Source organism: Dermacentor albipictus, chromosome 1 (assembly GCF_038994185.2).
Source record: "Dermacentor albipictus isolate Rhodes 1998 colony chromosome 1, USDA_Dalb.pri_finalv2, whole genome shotgun sequence".
Classification (NCBI taxonomy): domain Eukaryota; kingdom Metazoa; phylum Arthropoda; class Arachnida; order Ixodida; family Ixodidae; genus Dermacentor; species Dermacentor albipictus.
Genome location: NC_091821.1, coordinates 511,249,857 through 511,268,142, shown reverse-complemented (window position 1 = coordinate 511,268,142; position 18,286 = coordinate 511,249,857). Strand labels below are relative to the sequence as shown.

Sequence of the window (18,286 nt, the reverse complement as noted above, 5' to 3'; positions counted from 1 at the left end):
GCTTCAACTCATCTTTAAGGCGAATTTTCACAATCAGCTCGCCGCAAAATTAAAATGAAATCGTTGAGAACAGCGCAACAGTCAATTACACTCACTAAGGTGGCCCCAAAAGAAGTCATCTTTGTTAAAATGCTCGTTACATACGACCATTTCTTCGCTCACTTGCTTCTCAATGCAGAACTTGATCGCCCACAACTTCCTCCATTTTTTCTCTTTTAGAAAGTGGTGCAAGCTTTCCCAATATTGCACAATTTTTGCATTGTGGCACACTGAATATGTGGTTGCTCTTCGCTCATTGACAGTGTTTTTTTTTTTCCCATATCGGAGAGTACCAAAATGCCAGCACAGCTGCAGAGACCGCGTGAGTAGGAAATCTATCACCCCCTCCCGGCTTACGAAAAAATCAGCGCGGCGGTGCTAGCATATCTGGAAAGCACGAATAGACCTCGCAAGATGGTCTCGCAGAAGTATAGATCGGTGCATGCATGGAATGTCCGCACTGCTTACTGACCCCGAGCCAAAGAGGAAGAACTTTCTCCTTTTCGTTCCCAAGTAACCCTGTCGTTAGGTGGCGTTAGCAGAGCAACATTCATGCCATCTCGTACTACCCTGCAAGCATAGTGACCGCTGCTGTAAAGCCATGCGGCGAAGCCGGATTGCAGGAGACCGGAGCTATGCGGGAAAACAACATGTCAGGGGATGCGGGAAAGTCACGCATCGCCACATTACTTGATTCTAACGCGCCCTTAATTGTAATGTGCACCCGTTTGCCATGACCTAAAAAAAGTAATGTCCTTTACAGTACTGCACACCTCATTCTTTCATACAGAAATACAACTTTCTTTCTTTTGGAAAAAAAGAAAGATTTACTTCTAACGCACTAAAGTTGCGATAAATAAAAAAGAAGTCGCAGTTTTCCCCTAAAGGTAAAGCATCGATTACAAAAAGTAAGGATAGTAGTTTTATTGACTGTATAAACTTTTAAAGATTAGCTTCCTAACTAAATTAACAAGCATGGATTCATGCTTGCATAAGCAAACACGAACACGTCTCATGCAATGACCGCGAAAACTTTTTATCTGAATGCTGAAGTGAGGAAGTGTGGTAGCAGGAGCGAGAGAATTTACTTTTGTGTGGCCTCTCGCTTCAACGTGAACTAAGCGACTAGAACACAGCGTGCTGCATCTAGATGCATAGACTGTTGCCTCCGTCGTAGATCGCTTTCAAGATAGGGGCCACACGACTGTGCCGTATGTAGCAGCTGCCAGCGTAGAACGCCTGTCCTGTTAGCACCAGTCCTGCACGCAAGTTTCGAGAACTCCGAACACCTGTGATGCGGTTCGATTTCCGCCCCTGTCCACACATCTGATCGCTTTCCTTTGAATTGTGGCATGGTGTTGAACACTCGGCATGTCTTCGTAGTCGGCACTGCGATGCTGATAGAGCAAACGCAGAAAATGGGAAGACGGATGATGGACCAACCTAAGCATACATACTACAGCACATGGAGGAAGCTACGGCAGCAAGGCTCGAATCGTGTATGAGGTGGCCATATTGAAACGCTGATGGGGAAATGGTAATACAGATTTAGGGTCGTACTCAATTGTAACGCGCATGAAATTTTTGGACCCGTGTTATTGGGAAAAAAGTGCGCGTTACATTTGAGTAAATATGGTAAGTGGTGTAAGAAGCTTTTTGAAGTGATTGCAGTGCCATATAGAAGTTTCTTGGAAAGTATCCAAGTGAACCATTAGCTTTGGTGTTGATGTACCTCACATGATGGTTCCATGACAGGTTACTAGAAATATGAACACCGAGATATTTGTAAGATGAAACTGACTCAAGGGACGTATTTTCAAAATGATAGTTGGACGCGCTAATTAGGTGGAAGATACAAGCACATTGGCTTGCATTTTTAATTGTTTAGTTCCACGTTCTACAGTTAAAACCAGGCATGTATGTTGCATATGTAGCACCAGGCAAGCATGTCTAGAGGGAGGCCACATCGTCTTGGTTGGCTATTTTCCGGTAAATTACACAGTCATCTGCAAATAGGCAAAACTTTAATTAAATATTAGTGGGTATGTCATTAATAATATTAAGAAAAGTAAGCGTCCCAGGACAGACCCCTGGACATACTCGAGAGCACTGACGACAGTATTAGCATAAACAAACTGAGTACGGTTAGAAAGGAAAGCTCGAATTCTGTTAAGCACATTAGGATCTGTATTAAATTGGCCGAGCTTAAAAAGTTGTAAATGATGATTCAACATCTGAAATGCTATCGAGGAATGTAAAAAATAGTGTACTGTTAATCCAGAATCAAGCAATCAATGCAGATCATTAGTAAAGACCAGTAGCTGTGTTTTGGAGGATTCTTGCGGAAGCCATGTTGTGAGAGTGTAAAAAACTGGTTAGATTCAAGAAAGTTAACAAAGTGGGTGAATATAATGTGTTCGAAAAATGTATGAGTGCAGATGTGAGTGAAATTGGACAAAAGTGTGATGATTGTGTGCTACCCAAGACTTGTGAACAGGCACAATCTTCCCTGTCAGCCAGTGCTCCAGAAGGCTAGAATGGCACAAAGGCTGTGAAGAAATGCATGCCAGAATTATAGAAATGTATTGAACTGCGTTTTACAAGAATTGGTAGTGATGCTTGATGCCCCTCACCAGGTCTGGTCATTTTGAACTGACAAGCGCAGTGTATACATTGCGCGCTGAAGATCGTGCCTGTGAAGCATTACACTGCCAAGTGCTGCAAAAAGAGCTGAAATTTAAAACAAACGCTGTTTTTCCTTCTCATGCGTGCTATGCACCCAGCGGGAGAGATGACGTTTATCATCACACAGGTGCACCCTATGTGCTTGTGCTGTGACGTGTTGCTCATGGTAGCACCTGACTTTGGCAACAGCAGCTATTTGTTTAATCTGTTGCTTCAATAGACGAATTAAAGCGTAGGGAAATAATGAAACCTACAAACTGAATGTCCGTGTCTTCGTTTTATTTCATAGCATAGCAAGAGAGGAGGAGCAACATTTATTAAAAAGAAAGGACAAGCAGGTGTTTTCTGCTTGTGCGGGAGGCGCCCTTAGTCCAGGGCTCCTGCGGCTCTTGCTGTCTCCCGGGCCCGCCGCACCAGTTGCTGCTGGTTACGAGGGTCCGAACTAGTCAGCACGGCCTCCCACTGCTCGGGTGTGGGGTTGGGTATTTGCGGGGCCGCCTTCACGTTGGGGCACGCCCATGTGGTGTGATATAGCGAGGCGTATTCATTACAAAGGGGACATTTGTATGAATATAGTGTTGGGTGTATTGCGTGTAGTCTGCTTAAATGGGGGTATGTGTTTGTTTGTAGTTGTCGCCACGTTACGGCATCTTCACGTGAGAGGGTCTTGTGTGGAGGCGGGTATTGTCGTCTGTTCAATCTGTGGTGTTGTAGTATGGCGTTGTATTGTAAAGGTACGGGCTCCATGGATGCGGCCGTATCCCTCTCTTGTGGCGCCCGGGAGGCATGAGCTCGGGCTACAGCGTGCGCACGCTGATTTCCACGGAGGGACTCGTGTCCTGGAGTCCACACTATATCAACGTCCGGGAATTGGGAGGCTTGTTTGAGGAGTCGGTGGGCGATTGAAGATATTCTGCCTCTCGCGTAGCTACGGCAAGCTGCCTGGGAGTCAGTAATAATTGTGACGTACTCGTTGGTTGGACTAGAGGTGATGGCCAAGGCGATGGCTGTCTCCTCCGCTACGAGGGCGCTGGCAGTGCGGACAGTCATCGAGACCACCTCTTGTAGGTTATAGTCGACAACGCTGGCCGTCATGGCTGCTTTTTGGGGGTACTGCGCGGCATCTGTGTATAGTGTGGTGGGGAGACTGCCATATTTTGTCTGTAGAGTTTTTGCGCGAGCTTGGCGACGATCGGCATGATGTTCCGGGAGCATGCTTCTGGGGATAGGGGCTACCTTGATGTGTTCCCGGAAGTTGGGGGCCAGATGAATTGCTTGTTCGTGGCCTTTGCCGTGTGTGGGGTAGCCTAGGCGCGTAAGGACTGCTCTTCCTGTTGGTGTAAGGGCTAGTCGTTCTCGTTGGCTTGTGAGGTGGGCGTCTATAATTTCTCTTATATTATTATGGACTCCTAGGGCTTCAAGCTTGAGTGTCGCTGTTCCCGGTGGAAGGCCGAGCACTTGCTTGTAGGCTTTCCGAAGAAGTACGTCTAATTGATCTAGTTCCTTGGGAGTGAGGGGCAAGTACGGGACAGCGTAGGCAATGCGGCTGATTATCAGGGCCTGGACGAGCTGTATAATGTCGTCTTCTTTCAGTCCGTATTGTTTGGTTGTGATACGGCTGACCATTCGCATGATTTGGAAGGTGGTCTGCTTGAGACGTTGGATGGTGTATGCGCCTCCGCCGTCCTGTTGTATGTGGAGTCCGACAATGCGGACGCGGTTTACTGTGGGTATTTCTTTGTCGTCGAGGGTGAGTGTGATGTGGGGTAGTTCATTGAGTTTTCTTCGTGATTTATGTCGAACGACTAATAGTTCTGACTTCTCGGGGGAGCACCGGAGACCACTTGTTTTTGCATATTGCTGGACGACGTCGGTCGCTTGTTGAAGGGCGTCTTGTTTCTCTCCTTCGGAACCAGTGGTGGTCCAGATAGTGATGTCATCGGCGTATATTGCATGCCTGATTCCTGGTATTGCGTTGAGTTTGTCAGGTAATTTCATCATAGCAATATTGAAAAGGGTCGGTGATAGAACAGCACCTTGTGGGGTTCCTTTGTTGCGAGTAGGTAACGTCGGGGTTCTGAGTGAGCCAATGCCTATTGTGGCCGTGCGGTTGCTTAGAAAGGCGCGTATATAATTGTAAGTATTACGACCACAGTTCGTGAGGCTTAGGTTTGTAAGGATGGTATGATGAGCCACATTGTCGAAAGCGCCCTTGAGATCGAGTGCTAAAATAGCTCCGGTGTTGTGCGGTGAGATGTGTTCAAGGACTTGTTCCTTCAGCTGAAGAAGGATGTCGTGGGTAGAAAGGTGGGGCCGGAATCCGAACATTGTTTCGGGAAAGAGGTCGCTGGATTCTAGGTAAGGTTGAAGCCGGTTCAGAATGACATGTTCCAGAAGCTTCCCTAGGCATGAAGTCAATGAGATTGGTCTCATATTTTCTAAGCTGGAGAGTTTGCCTGGCTTCGGAATGAGAATGATGTCCGCGTGCTTCCAGTCTGCTGGTAGCGTACCCGCTTCCCAGTGATGATTAAAGAGGTCAGTAAGAGATTGAATGGTGCCATCATCCAGATTGCGCAGGAGCTTGTTGTTTATTTTGTCCTTGCCTGGGGTGGTGTTTCGTGTGAGTGCATGGAGTGCTTGTTGCACCTCAGTGATAGTGATCGGCTTGTCGAGGTCGTAATTGTCGCTCCCGCTGTAAGTTGGAGGTTGTCCTTGTGGGGGTTCGAAATCGCCTATGTACCGCGCCCGCAACTCCTCCAGGATTTCGTCATCAGAACCCGGATGGTTGTGGAGGATACGTTGAATTGTTTGCTGGCTAATTGCCTTGCTTTGTGTGGGGTCAAGAAGATGGCGTAGCAGCGACCATGTTTTGGCCGTGCTAACATTACCCTGCAACTTGTTGCATAGTTGTCGCCAGTTGTGACGGGTGAGCTCCCCAGCATAACATTCCGCGGTTGCCGTGAGTTTCGCTATACGTAGTTTCAATTTACGATTATGTTTTTGGCGCTTCCATCTCCTAACAAGGCCTCGACGTGCTTCCCAGAGGTGAAGAAGGTGCGGGTCTACGGCCGGTATGTCTGTGGTGAGTGTGATCTGTTTTGAATGTTTGTCTACGTCTTGTAGGAGCTCTCGTACCCACTGCTCGAGATCCATAATACCGGTTGAGGAGTCACCCGCTCGCTCTTTGCGAAAAGCTGTCCAATCTGTGAGCGTTGTCTTTTTTATCGGGTGGCGTGCATGCGTAACGTTCAATGTGGTGGAAAGTATGCAGTGATCACTGCCCAGAGTTTCCTCCGTGTTGTGCCAGGCAGCTTGCTGTATCCCTTTAGTGAGGGTGAGGTCAGGGCATGTATCACGGGAGACGCTGTTTCCTAGACGTGTGGGGTATGCGGGATCTGTGAGGATGGTGAGACGGTGCTGCTGTATGGTGTACTGGAGTGCAGTGCCTTTTGATGTGGCTGTCGTGTAGCCCCATGCCTGGTGAGCCGCGTTGAAGTCGCCTACAATCAGCAGACTATTATTTTTGGCTATGCCAATCGCTTTAGTCATCAAGTAGTCGAACTTGGCCTGCTTCTGCTTTGGTGGGCTGTATATATTCAATATGAAAAGGCTCTTTCGGCCTCGTTGGAGCGGCAGGATCTCAATTAGGTTATGATCGACATCACTGCCGTCTATTGTATGTTGTGTGGTTGTGAGCGTTTTAGCTGTAAGTGTGGCCACGCGGCTTTCAGGCGTGGTGGTATGTGTGTTGTAGCCAGATTGAGTTGGGTGTGTGCCTGTTTCCTGTAGTGCGATTACGCTTGGTGTCGTTTTGGCGTTACAGATGTACTGTCTTAGTGACCCTTGCTTGCGTTTGTAGCTGCGACAATTCCATTGCCAGATTATGAGTGGGTTTTCGTTCCTGTGGTTGGGTTTGCTATTCGTCTTGGCTGACGGGTGGATCGGCAGGGTGTCCCTGCTCTACTTCCTGCTGTACTAGTGTTCTAACTTTCTTGCGTCGCTGATCTTTTGCGAGCCGTGTTTCTTCAATAACACTTGCCAGTTGCTGGATGCTTTGTTGCATTGCTAGGAGCTGCCGTTGCAGTACATCAACTTTCTCCTCGACTTGTGCAATTTCTGTCGGTTTTGCTGATTCCGCGAGAATCATCGGTTCAGAACGTTCTGAAGATGATGGCATTGAGGGTGCGATTATTGGTGTGGAATGCTGAGTGGCAGTATGAGTTATGAGATATACTATATAGTATATAGTATAGTATAGTATATATAGTATAGTATAGTATAGTATATATACTATATAGTATATAGTATAGTATATAGTATATAGTATGAGATATACTATATAGTATATAGTATATATAGTATATAGTATATATATATAGTATATATATAGTATATAGTATAGTATATAGTATAGTATAGTATATAGTATATAGATATAGTATGAGATATACGTCCGTTTCGTCTGCTTGTTCCTATGCCATGCAGTCACACACGCAGAGAACGAAACCATGTCTTTTTGTATCATGTTCCAGCATGGGATCATGCTCTGTAATCCGCTTGCGTCAGCCTCAGTGTTCGTGTAGCACTGACTTATACTGCTAGTCAGGTGTCCTCATGCACAGCACAGAAAATCATGTACTGCAGGAAATGAGACAAATGCAACAGCTTGCACAAGAGACATTCAGTGAAAGTGCACCGTGCAGCATGAAAGTACGAAAGAAAGAAAGGGGGGGAAGCTGGGCTTGTAACATATTCATCACGCGATCCTCCAGCTACAGTATAGGAAAATGCAGGGAAGGAATTTCGCTTGCAGAGGCTAGACAGGAGCAACTAGAGAGAGTGTCTATATTAGCAGTGACGCTCGCCTACTGAAATCATGGGCTCACGATGCTGAAATATTTCTATCTTGGCTAATAATAAACCAATTTCAAAAATTATTGCGGTAGAACAATCCATAGAGGGCATGTAACAGCTTCCAGCGTATAACCAAAATTTGCCATGTGACCTAGTGAGGGGCCCTTTAATGACAGCATGAATACCCTTAGAAGTAATAAAAAATGTGTGCGTTTGTAAGTAATGAGGTAATGGCAAGGTATATTATTCTTTGGTACCTACTGGGCAAGAAAAAGTTTTGCAAATGTGTAATTTTGCCAACACAATACTAAATAATAGAAAACAAACCGACACTATATTCATGGATTTCAGTAAAGCATTCGACAAAGTAGCCCACAGCTAATTACCGTACTTTACAAATTAAGTTTTATACTTAGGAACGATAAGCTATTAAAATGGATACAAGCATACCTAACCAACTGTTTCCAATTTGTTAGGATAAACCAGAGTTCCTCCAACACACTACCTGTTGCCTCTGGCGTTCCCCAGGGATCCATGCTGGGTCCTCTTTTTTTCTTGCTTATGTAAATGGCATTGGCAATAATCTATCTGTAAAAATTAAACTTTACGCGGATGACTGTATACTATATGACGAAATTGACTCGCCCCAAGATCAAATCGGGCTAAACAGTGACTTTGGCAAAATAGTTGCACGGTACCATCAATGGAAAATGGCTATTAACTAGTAAAAAAACGTCTTTATGAGAATAACACTAAGGAAAAAGCCCCTTCTCTTCCACTATTTTACCCAGAACGCTTATATCTCCGAAGTATTTTACTATAAATACCTCGGTATACACATATCTCTCAATCTTTCCTGGTCAAAACATACTGACACTGTAATGGCTAATTTTCTTCGCAAATTGTTCACCCTCAGACGGTCGCTCAAATTCTCCACACCAGCTGTCTGCCTCCTGACATATAATACAACAGTTTTTCCCACTTTAGAATATGCAATAATCATTTGGGATCCCTACACAAAAACAAATATTGAAAAATTAGAAAGTATTCAAAAGAAAGCTGTCTGATTTATTTACAATTCTTATGGTCGAACTTCTATAATAGATCTTCTTAAATGTAGTAGCTTCTCTTCGATTACAAAACAAAATTGTGTTTCCCGATTAAAATTCTTTTTTTCAGCTAGTGAATGGCCACTACCATATTGATACCTCGCACATCTTAACACCTTTAACTGTTTATGCCTCTCGTCATAAACACTCCCTAGCAGTAACCCCGTTAACACTGCGCAACTACTGCTTCAAATACTCTTATTTTACAAAAACAATAGTTGATTGGAATAAACTTCCTGATGAAGTCATTACACAAAATTTTTTATCCCGTTTTCAGGCGCACCTGCATTCATGACTCAAGCGCACATACTTTATTTCGTCCTTTTTTCATGCATTCTGTCATTTTGCCTTGTTGAATTCAAGCGTCGGCATGATTGCTTGAACTGTATGTTTGTGTGAATGTACTTGTATGTTCCCACCCTGCTATGATCTTGTAAAAGATCTCAGTATCTATAAATAAAGACAGACGTGCATTCTCTGTGAGGCACAAGATACTCTACCATTTTTAGCAAAGCTATTGTGCTGTTCTCATTGCCATGCATGGCAGTCAAAAGTTAGTCTAAAGCATAGCTGGCAGGGTAGAAGATTATTAACCGTAACATTTCTTGGAACAAAAGACAGGCATGTTTTTGTTGTTCTCCATGCGACTCATTATTCTTGGCGCTTCAAGCAATTAAATCATTGAAATGCTGGCAGCAAAGCATTTTTGTCATGCCACATCCACACAAGAGAGGGTGCAGGAGGCTCAACGTCTTCCTTGCAATTGTCAATACTAAGCTGAAGCTCTGTACAAAACTATAGAGGTTTCCAGGTCTAATTGTTTACTTTAGGTAGAGAAACACGAGAGAACTTGATTTCGGCACTGAAAAAGGTGGTCATCTTCGCATCCGCCTAGCGCCGTATTGGCATTTTTAAAACCCAGGGGAGACAGATTTCCACTGCATTGCTTCAAACCGTGCCCTCAAAATATCAGTTTTCCAAAAATCTGGCATCATTGTACTGTCGCCTTCATTATCCTCACCTATAGCTTCAAAAATGCAGGACGCACTACTGTAGGTCGACGACGAAAAAGAAAGCCACCATCATCAGGTAAGTTGAGTGTGGCTCAAGTCTGCTGTTGGCACGCTTTCAGACACATCGGGGACAAGACAGGCTTTGTAAATGTTTTTGCCATGAAAGCTTCACGCTCAGTACTGTACTGGTGGCTTCTCATTGAAAGATAAGGGTGTGCTCGATCACTCTCCTACCTTCCTGGACTTTGTGAACAACAACATGCGTACCACTGGGGTTGCGATTTCCACTGAGACAACATTTGAATAGGCTTGTGCGAATAGTCGATATGGTGAAATATTCAAGATTTGATATTCGCTTTGGCTCTGATTTCAGTATTTGAAGCTTTCGAAGTATCCAAAATGAACGAATCTATGTTGTTCCCCTCCCCCCTCCCCTTCTCATTACAACACCCCGGAAAGAGGAAGAATTTTTAAAACCTGTGCGTGTAACCCAGGAAAATAACTTGTACAATCTTCATTAATGGATGCAAGAATTGTCCACCTTCGGCCAGCTCATCTCTGTTTTCCACACCTTCAGGGACAATGCATGGGAAGAACTTTGCCCTACAGGTGTTTTCACGGTTGCGTGGCCCAAACCTTGAGACCAAATTTACACTGTCGTGAAGCCACACCTGGAGTTGAGAGTCATATGTACACCCCCTCCCCCCCACAGCTCAGTTTTACTGTTAAATAAAAAAAATTGTGCCAGAACCCAGCACACAATGACTGTCAACAGCAATGCGATTAGCATTCAAGCAGTATATTGACACTCTGTATTGCTGACACTGCATTTAGCTAAAATCTGTAGTGGTCATTATGAGACTTCCATTCTGTCGGCTACATGTCACCTATATACCATATCCGGTATCGGTCTACATTGATGGGTCACTCACTTGGCAAGGCCACCAATAAGCATGACTGCATGATGACAATGCAGTGGTGGCAATGGAATGATGTTATAAAATGAGAAAGGTGGTATGGTGGTGATGGCATGATGATAGTATGACGACAACATGGTGACCAAGGCATGAGAATAATGGGATGACTAGTGTATGACGGCATAGGTGTGACGACGATAGCATAATGAAGCTGGAATGACAATGATGGCATGACGATGGCAGTATGACAAGAGATGCATGACAGCAACTGTCTGAAGACGATGGCATGACAATGGCCGCATAATTGCAAATGAATGATGAAAGCATGATAACAATAAAATGAGGAAAGAATGACATCAATAAATATACCAAAGGTGGAATGATGATGATGGCATGACAACAATGGGACAACATTTCTGAAGTTACGATTAATGGTAAAATGACAGCGTGACAACGTTGGCATAACGACCATGGTATGATAATGACTGTGGCAAGGCTGGCAAGACGATGACGCCAGGAGGAGAGTCTGATGACGAAGTTGGAATGACAATGATAGAATTAACACGAGACATCATGATGATCATACGACAACAAACGCATGATGATGACTGTGGAAGGAGAAGGCAATGACGACAATGGCATGACAACGATAGTTGGGCTTCTAAGCACGAGGTTGCGGGATCGGAATCCCGACCACAGAGGCCGCATTTCGTTGGGGGTGAAATGCAAAAACACCCGTGTACTTAGATTTAGGTGCATGTTGAAGAACCCCAGGTGGTCCAAATTTCTGGAGTCCCTCACTAGGGCATGCCCGATTATCAGGTTTTGGTTTTGGCATGTAAAACCCCATAATTTAATTTTTCTTTACAATAATAAGACGATGATGGGATGACGACGATGTATCACGAAGACTGTGGAACAACGACAGCATCACAAGAGTTGAAGGATGAAGCTCAATTGACGACGATGGAACTACCGTGACAACCTCATGGAGATGGTATTGCTACAAATGCATGATGACTGAATGACTATGATGACTTGATGAGAGTCGGATGACAAAGCTGGAGTGACGATCGTGCAATGACCATGACAACATTGTGATCATGAGCACATATTTAGTGGTTCAAGCTATTGAACAATTTGGGTCACTGGGTCAGCGTAGAAGGCATGACAATGACGGCATGATGAGTCAAATGGCAAAGCTGTAATGACAATGATGGAACAACCGCGATGGCATGATGTCAACAAGCACATACTTAGTGACCCAAGTAGGTACACAACTTGGGTGACCGGGCATGCATAAGAAGATAGATGGACGGACGGACGGACGGATGGGCGGGCAGGCAGGCAGGCTCAAAATTCCTGAAAGAAGCAAGTAATGCTAATCGCCTAAAAAAGGTGTTCGGCTTGGCGCATGCAAGACGTGTTAGGCGCCTATATAGACGGAAAGCATCAAGCTGAATTTGCACAACACAGCATAAACTCATCACGCAGTCAAGGTTGCACTTCACAGCATCCCAACGATTCACGACAGGTGAACATGAAACATGCCTGCAACCGGAACCACCATAAGATTTTAGGTAGACTGAAGCACAACAGCAAAAAAATTTTCTGTGCAGTTGGAGTTGTAAGAAATGCCGAACTAACATTTTTGCATTAGTATATGTGAATAACAGCACCTTAAAGATAAACTGACTTTGGAGATGAACCTATTTCCTTTTTAACAATAAAGACTCAACATCGTTAGATTTTTCAACATCTGGCTCTCATGTCAAGGTTTTATGCAAATCCCACAACTACAGTAGAACCCTGTTGATACATTATTCAAGAGACTGCAAAAAAAAAAAAATAATCTCTACAGCCAGGAAAACATAATGGTAAGGAAGGCCACAAATCTCTACAGCAACATCAGAAATAGCTCTGAGTGGCTGCCAGTATAGCTATTAGATGTCTAGGCACTTGTAGTGTGCCTGGCAACAGCGCTTGTGCGTAAGTTAAGAGACATGTTTACTGTGTGGCTCCTTTCCACTCTTGATATGTTTCACCGCAATGTTTTTATATGCTTCACTGCATAACATGGGTTTGTTGTGATGAAGCTGGCTAACGAGAACTGGCGCTTATTCAATGCATATAGACCTTTTCATCGGGCGAGGAGGAAAGGGTGTGCGGGGACGCCTTTCCTCCTTTCTTGATTGTGCGATCCGGCTGGGTGCTGCTTGCAAGTATTGCTGTCGCGTGCTGCGGAGTGATTTCAAGATGTTTCAAATCATAATTGCAAAATTTACGCAATGTCCGTTTATATAACATCATCAGGGAAGCCTTTTGGTACATCAGTAACTACAGTATGTGGAAATATCTATTGGGGACGCAAACATGCGACGCGCATTATCAGGAGCGGTATGTGTTGTGAACTATTTTGCACACATCAGTTTTAATTTAACGAAGAGAACCGGCGCCTCTGTATTACCAGTATGAAATAGTCAATCTGCTCGCTATCTGATTGCCTGGCGTAGGGACTAAAACATAAGAGCGCATGCTCGTGTACAGCCAACCTAAGGCAATGACGAAACATCTAAGCGGCAGGCGCTATCAAATATTTGTAATACAGCGGCATCATTCTCACGCATTTAATGTCTAGTAGGCTTGAAATCACTCTATGTCTACGCTTGCCTCCTGCATGAGGCCGATGGCACTGCTCAACACAGCGATCACTGCGGTTGGTGAACCTGCATGATACATACACGAGCTATATATGTACTTCAGCGTTGCCTTTTTGCCCTGAAAAGCTATAAAATCCGAGATGGATTGCATAAAAAGAATGCGGTGGCTATTTTTGAGGACAATATTTCTGTAATACGTGTGAGTGCATCGTAGAGAATGAGACAAACACAACCGAAAAAAAAAAATCGGTTATCTTCTTTATGAAAGAGAAAGAGAAAATGCGCTAACACCGCAGTACGACCTCACATAGTCACGTCGCATGTTTATAGAGCTATGAATGTTGAGGCTGCATGCTTGGACTATACGCTATGTAGAACAAAGATTTTTGTAATTCAGCATCTACCACTGCTTAGGATGCTTGTGCAGTTCATAAACGGCCGCTTTGCTGGACAAGTATAGTTCACACTGTAAGGTATGCTGTTATTACTAACCAAAACTATTTCATTCATGGGTGAGAATCTCATTCATTGAAGCAAATAGTCACAATGTAATCTGCAGCTAACAGTTTGTATGCTTGTCAAAGTATAATAGCACAGCTTATGTCGTAGCAGAATGGTACCCACGCTGTTACGATCGTGGCGTATGTTTCATTGCTCCTAAACCGCAGCTTAGAACTAGATGATAATACTACAATAAGATCACATTAGGGAATGGAACTTTCAGAAATACCCAATTGATCTGTGAGGCTGATTGGAGGCTTGTGAGGCTGATCATGAGGCTGATCGCGCTGTGTGCTTGGTGCGCCTTAATGGCAGCAGAAACTCTGGCCATACCGACTTAAACAACTTCAGTACATCTCACAGAAGCGTTTTCCACGAAGAAGACACCACGTCATACTAAATATACCGCACGAGCGCAAAAACAAATGCCAGAAACTACCACTGAGCATATACCTGCCATGCAAAATGGAGCGCTCACCCAAGTCAGCATGCTGACTGCCCATAGATGGCGCCACTGCGTAGCAATATGGTGGTGCCCATGAAAAAACGGTCTATAAGGCAGTTCTAAAAATAAATGTAGCCCTGGTTTTAGCCTTGTTTGTGGGATTCCGAGTACGTTGTAACCGATGCACACTTTTTGAGGGGCTTTGCCAATTTCTTTGTGAACATTTTATCTCGATGCTTGTGCAGTCACTTGCTCTAAACTTCAGTCACTTGTTGCAAGGGATCAGTCATTTGTTGCAACAAATTGGTCGCTTATTGGAAATTTCGATTGCTTGTTGCAAAGTATCGATCACTCATTGCAACGTACCTATTGGTTGTTGTAAATCTCCTGTGTGCCGCTAAGTTTACGTGACTGCCGTGTTTAAACGCAACGTAAGATGCAGGAACATTACAGAATGCCATTGCATAACATGGGAGCATAGTATGTGGAAGTCAATGATATTCAAGTCAGGACTGTGAAAATGCGACGTAGCAGCCACAAATACGCAACAGCAAACTTATCGAAATTTGAACTATCCACTTTGAAATTATTCTACACTAATTATTATTTGCTTCAATATAAAAATTTATATTCACGCAAACCTACATTTGAATAATTTTCCAACACTGACAGTGAGCTCAACCTCTGTGTGGAATTAATTGACGATAAAACTGCTCCTCAAAAGTGATAATTGAAAAGGCAGCACCGCAAAAGAGACACGGATGAAGACAACACGACAAGGATGAGCTCTGATCCGTCGTCTAGTCTCTGTCTGTATCTTTTTTGCGCATTTTCAAATGTGTACCAACATGCCTAATTCGCCACATTAATCAAAAGTGATGGCAGGTTTGGACAGCTCCAAAACTGAAAACAAGAAGCCAGTGCCTGTGCTGCTGACGAGCTGTGAATGGATGCTAATGCTGATGACGCTGCCATTAGTGTACAGTAATGATGTGACTCTAGCTGAAACTAAAGAAGACATTATTGTGTGCATGTGGAATGCTGTACAAAGACAAATGAATGAATTTTTCAAGCTAATACGGTGGTAAAAGGCTTGCATGCATCTTTTTCTTTTGTCACTCCTTTCTTTTTTAGACTGCCCGATTTTTCCGACATTATCACGGTCTCTAGGGTGTCAGAAAAATCTAACTTTGACTGTATATGACAGTTATTTCATAGGAAATGCTTCAAAGCAAGAACAACTGTGCTTCAAGGCATGTGTAATGGGACTTGTATGTGAGGGCACTGCTTACATAGCTTCCACTGCATTGCCTGCTATGTATAGAAAACTGACTAGCTCAATTAAAAGGATGAGACTGAAAACAGCACAGGCATTGTTATTGCAGGTGTAAAGAAAAGCTTAGTAAAGCCTGTCTAGCTCAGGCATGGTTATTGCTCAATGAAGCCTGTCTCCAGATTCCAATTATGCACTGCTACACTTTGCTGGACATAAAAAACATTCAGAGGCAGAGCTTCTACCATTGGGACTGACCACAATGGCTATGATGTTTGATGGCTGTGGGCTTTGATTCATTGTCATCGCATTTTGTTCGGGCTGAAATGTAAGAATGCTTGTAGTTAAATTTAGGGGAATATTCGAGAATTGTAAGCAGTCAGCAATAATCCAGAGCCCTCCGCTAAAGGCGGCCTCTCATTTCCCTTGCTATGGTGGGAGACCTGTGTATTATCGACCGGCTTGTTGGAGTGCCCTTAACCCAGTGCGTGCACTCCAGCGCTGCCTGGAAGAGAGCTCTCGCCTCAAGCTGGTCAACAAGAGCGACTATTCAGTGGGTGTACGCGCCATGCTGGGGGACCTGGGCTCCAGTCGCCCCTCGGAGCCTGTGTACCGGGCAGGGCAGGGACCCCTCAACTTGGTCACCTACACCAGCCGTGAACGGTGAGCCTAGGGCCACAATGTCGGAGAGGAGTGGGAGCTCTACAAAGCATTTGCTCAGTATTCCACTGGAAGTGCAGTTCATTGCTTTCCGCCCACGGCACTTCCTGTGGACTTTGACTTTTGCAAGCAGTGTCCTTTTAAGTGAGCCTTCACAGAAATTCCAAAACTGTAATGCCTGCAAATGTTAAAAAGCTGCTGGGTAACATCCATGCCCCATTAGGCTGTGTCGGTCACCACTGTGCTGCCACTTCCACCCTCTGAATCTACTCTCGAGTGTGAGCTGACGTGTATGTCTTTTCCGCGATCCCGTCGGATGCTGGTTATGCTACCTAGATTTCACTGTCACATATTTTGTTGTCCAATACACCTCACCGTCTGTTCACTGAATTTTGTTTCTTGAAAAAGAATTGTACCTTAAAGTACTTGAATGTGAGGTCAGAATAGTACTCCAAATTATTTTAAGATCATCTCTACTACACCTGGATAAAACTTGTGGGTGTTATAAAAAACTCCACAATGTAAAGAGACAAAAGGAATGCTGCAGGAAACCTGTGACCACGTACTGTCAAGTCCTCTGCTCCAACACAGTGAGGCATCGACAAGTTGGAAGGAAGAACAAGACACTTCGCTTCAGATGTTCTTTGCGGTTAAGATGCACAAGGTTGCCATGACCTCTCGTCTCATTGTGTCGGAGCAGAGGAGCATGTAGTGTCGGGATTCCTGCACCTATTGGCCCCTTGCATTGCACATCCTTTTCATGTTTCAAGGACTCGGTTGACAGACTGAGACGTCTCGTCCTTGATGTAGCAGATTTGGTCTAATTGTTTCCACACCCAAAGTATTTGACATGTGTGAGGGACTGCATACAGGATGATAAAGAGGAACAAAAGTGTGATGCCTCTGTAGAAACCTTTCTGGAGCTGTTATTTATTGATTTATCTTCTATCGTTATTAGGTGGAAAGACAGTGTTTTCGCACAAAAATAAGGAGCGTGTATAAGGTCAGGGGTTGCATCACTGCTTAGTGGCATATTTTGGAGTAAAGTAGACCATGAGCGCAATTCTCCTTTGTATGGTGTTGCATAAAGAACATTTGTGTGTTTTGATGATTACCTTGTCTTGGTGGATGCCAACATGTTGGGTGGATGTTCCTAAACAATTCAGGGAAAAATGGTCTGAGCTAAACTTCATGTTTAAAGTTCCCAAGGATGGCTGTATCCAATTTTTAGACCAAAGCATCTGATTTGGAGGATCACATGCCATAATTTTCCGCGTATAACCCATAGCACCAATTACAACAGCCTGGAAAGGAAAAGAAAATCAACACGTATAACCTGCAGAATTAATGGCATACATCAACTCTCAAATATTTGCGAAAACAGTTTCCATTCGCGGATGCAAGACTCGTCCCCATTGTATCTTATACGAGTGACTCTGCCCCCCCTCCCCCCCACCCCTTCAATCCTTTGGTAATGCTGGTAAAGCTTGACTTGTACAACGGACATAATTGCGGATGAATCAGTCATGTGACATACGACGTAAATTTGATCACTCCACAGCTAGCATTCACACAACAGAGGGTGACAGTGCAGACAGAGCTGCCTTCTCATGGGCAACCGTGATAAAGCAAATGTGACCGAACTGCAAATCCCAACAGTCATTGTGCTCTCAGCTGTATCGCGAAGCACTTCATGTGGACCGAGGGAGATCCACAAGAACAGTTTGCCAGCATGGTGTCCACTATTCGCCACCTATACTAAACTTAAAATGGTGACTTATACTAAAGAGGAGGAGAACGGGCGACCATGAAAAAGGGTAGAAGGGAGCTTCGACACACAGGAGTGGGTAGAGGGTGCGGTTCCCTAGCAAATAATGAAACTTTGAGTGGTGAATAATGAAACTTTAAATAACCTGCCCCCTGACTTTAGTGCAAAATTTTTTGAATTTTACTGTAGATTATAGGTTCAAAAATATTCACCACATTCTGTAAAGCCGATTATTGACTTCCATTCATCATGAATTCCATAGCAGCCTCGTGTTTGATAGCTGCCTTAAAGAAGTTGTGCCTGCACTCGGTGCAGGACAGTTCCACCAGGCAGTTAAACAGACCAAAAAACTGGCAATATCC

The 18,286-nt window shown here is 44.2% G+C and overlaps 1 protein-coding gene across 2 annotated transcripts in view; it reads left to right on the top strand.

Moving 5' to 3' along the window:
* The window catches only part of mio (GATOR complex protein mio), a 534,566-nt gene that overhangs the window by 326,317 nt on the left and 189,963 nt on the right, over positions 1-18,286 (top strand). For both annotated transcript variants that reach the window (XM_070532612.1, XM_070532613.1), the window contains exon 16: positions 15,991-16,159. In XM_070532612.1, the coding sequence (XP_070388713.1) occupies positions 15,991-16,159 (169 nt within the window). The remainder of the gene's footprint in view (positions 1-15,990; positions 16,160-18,286) is intronic.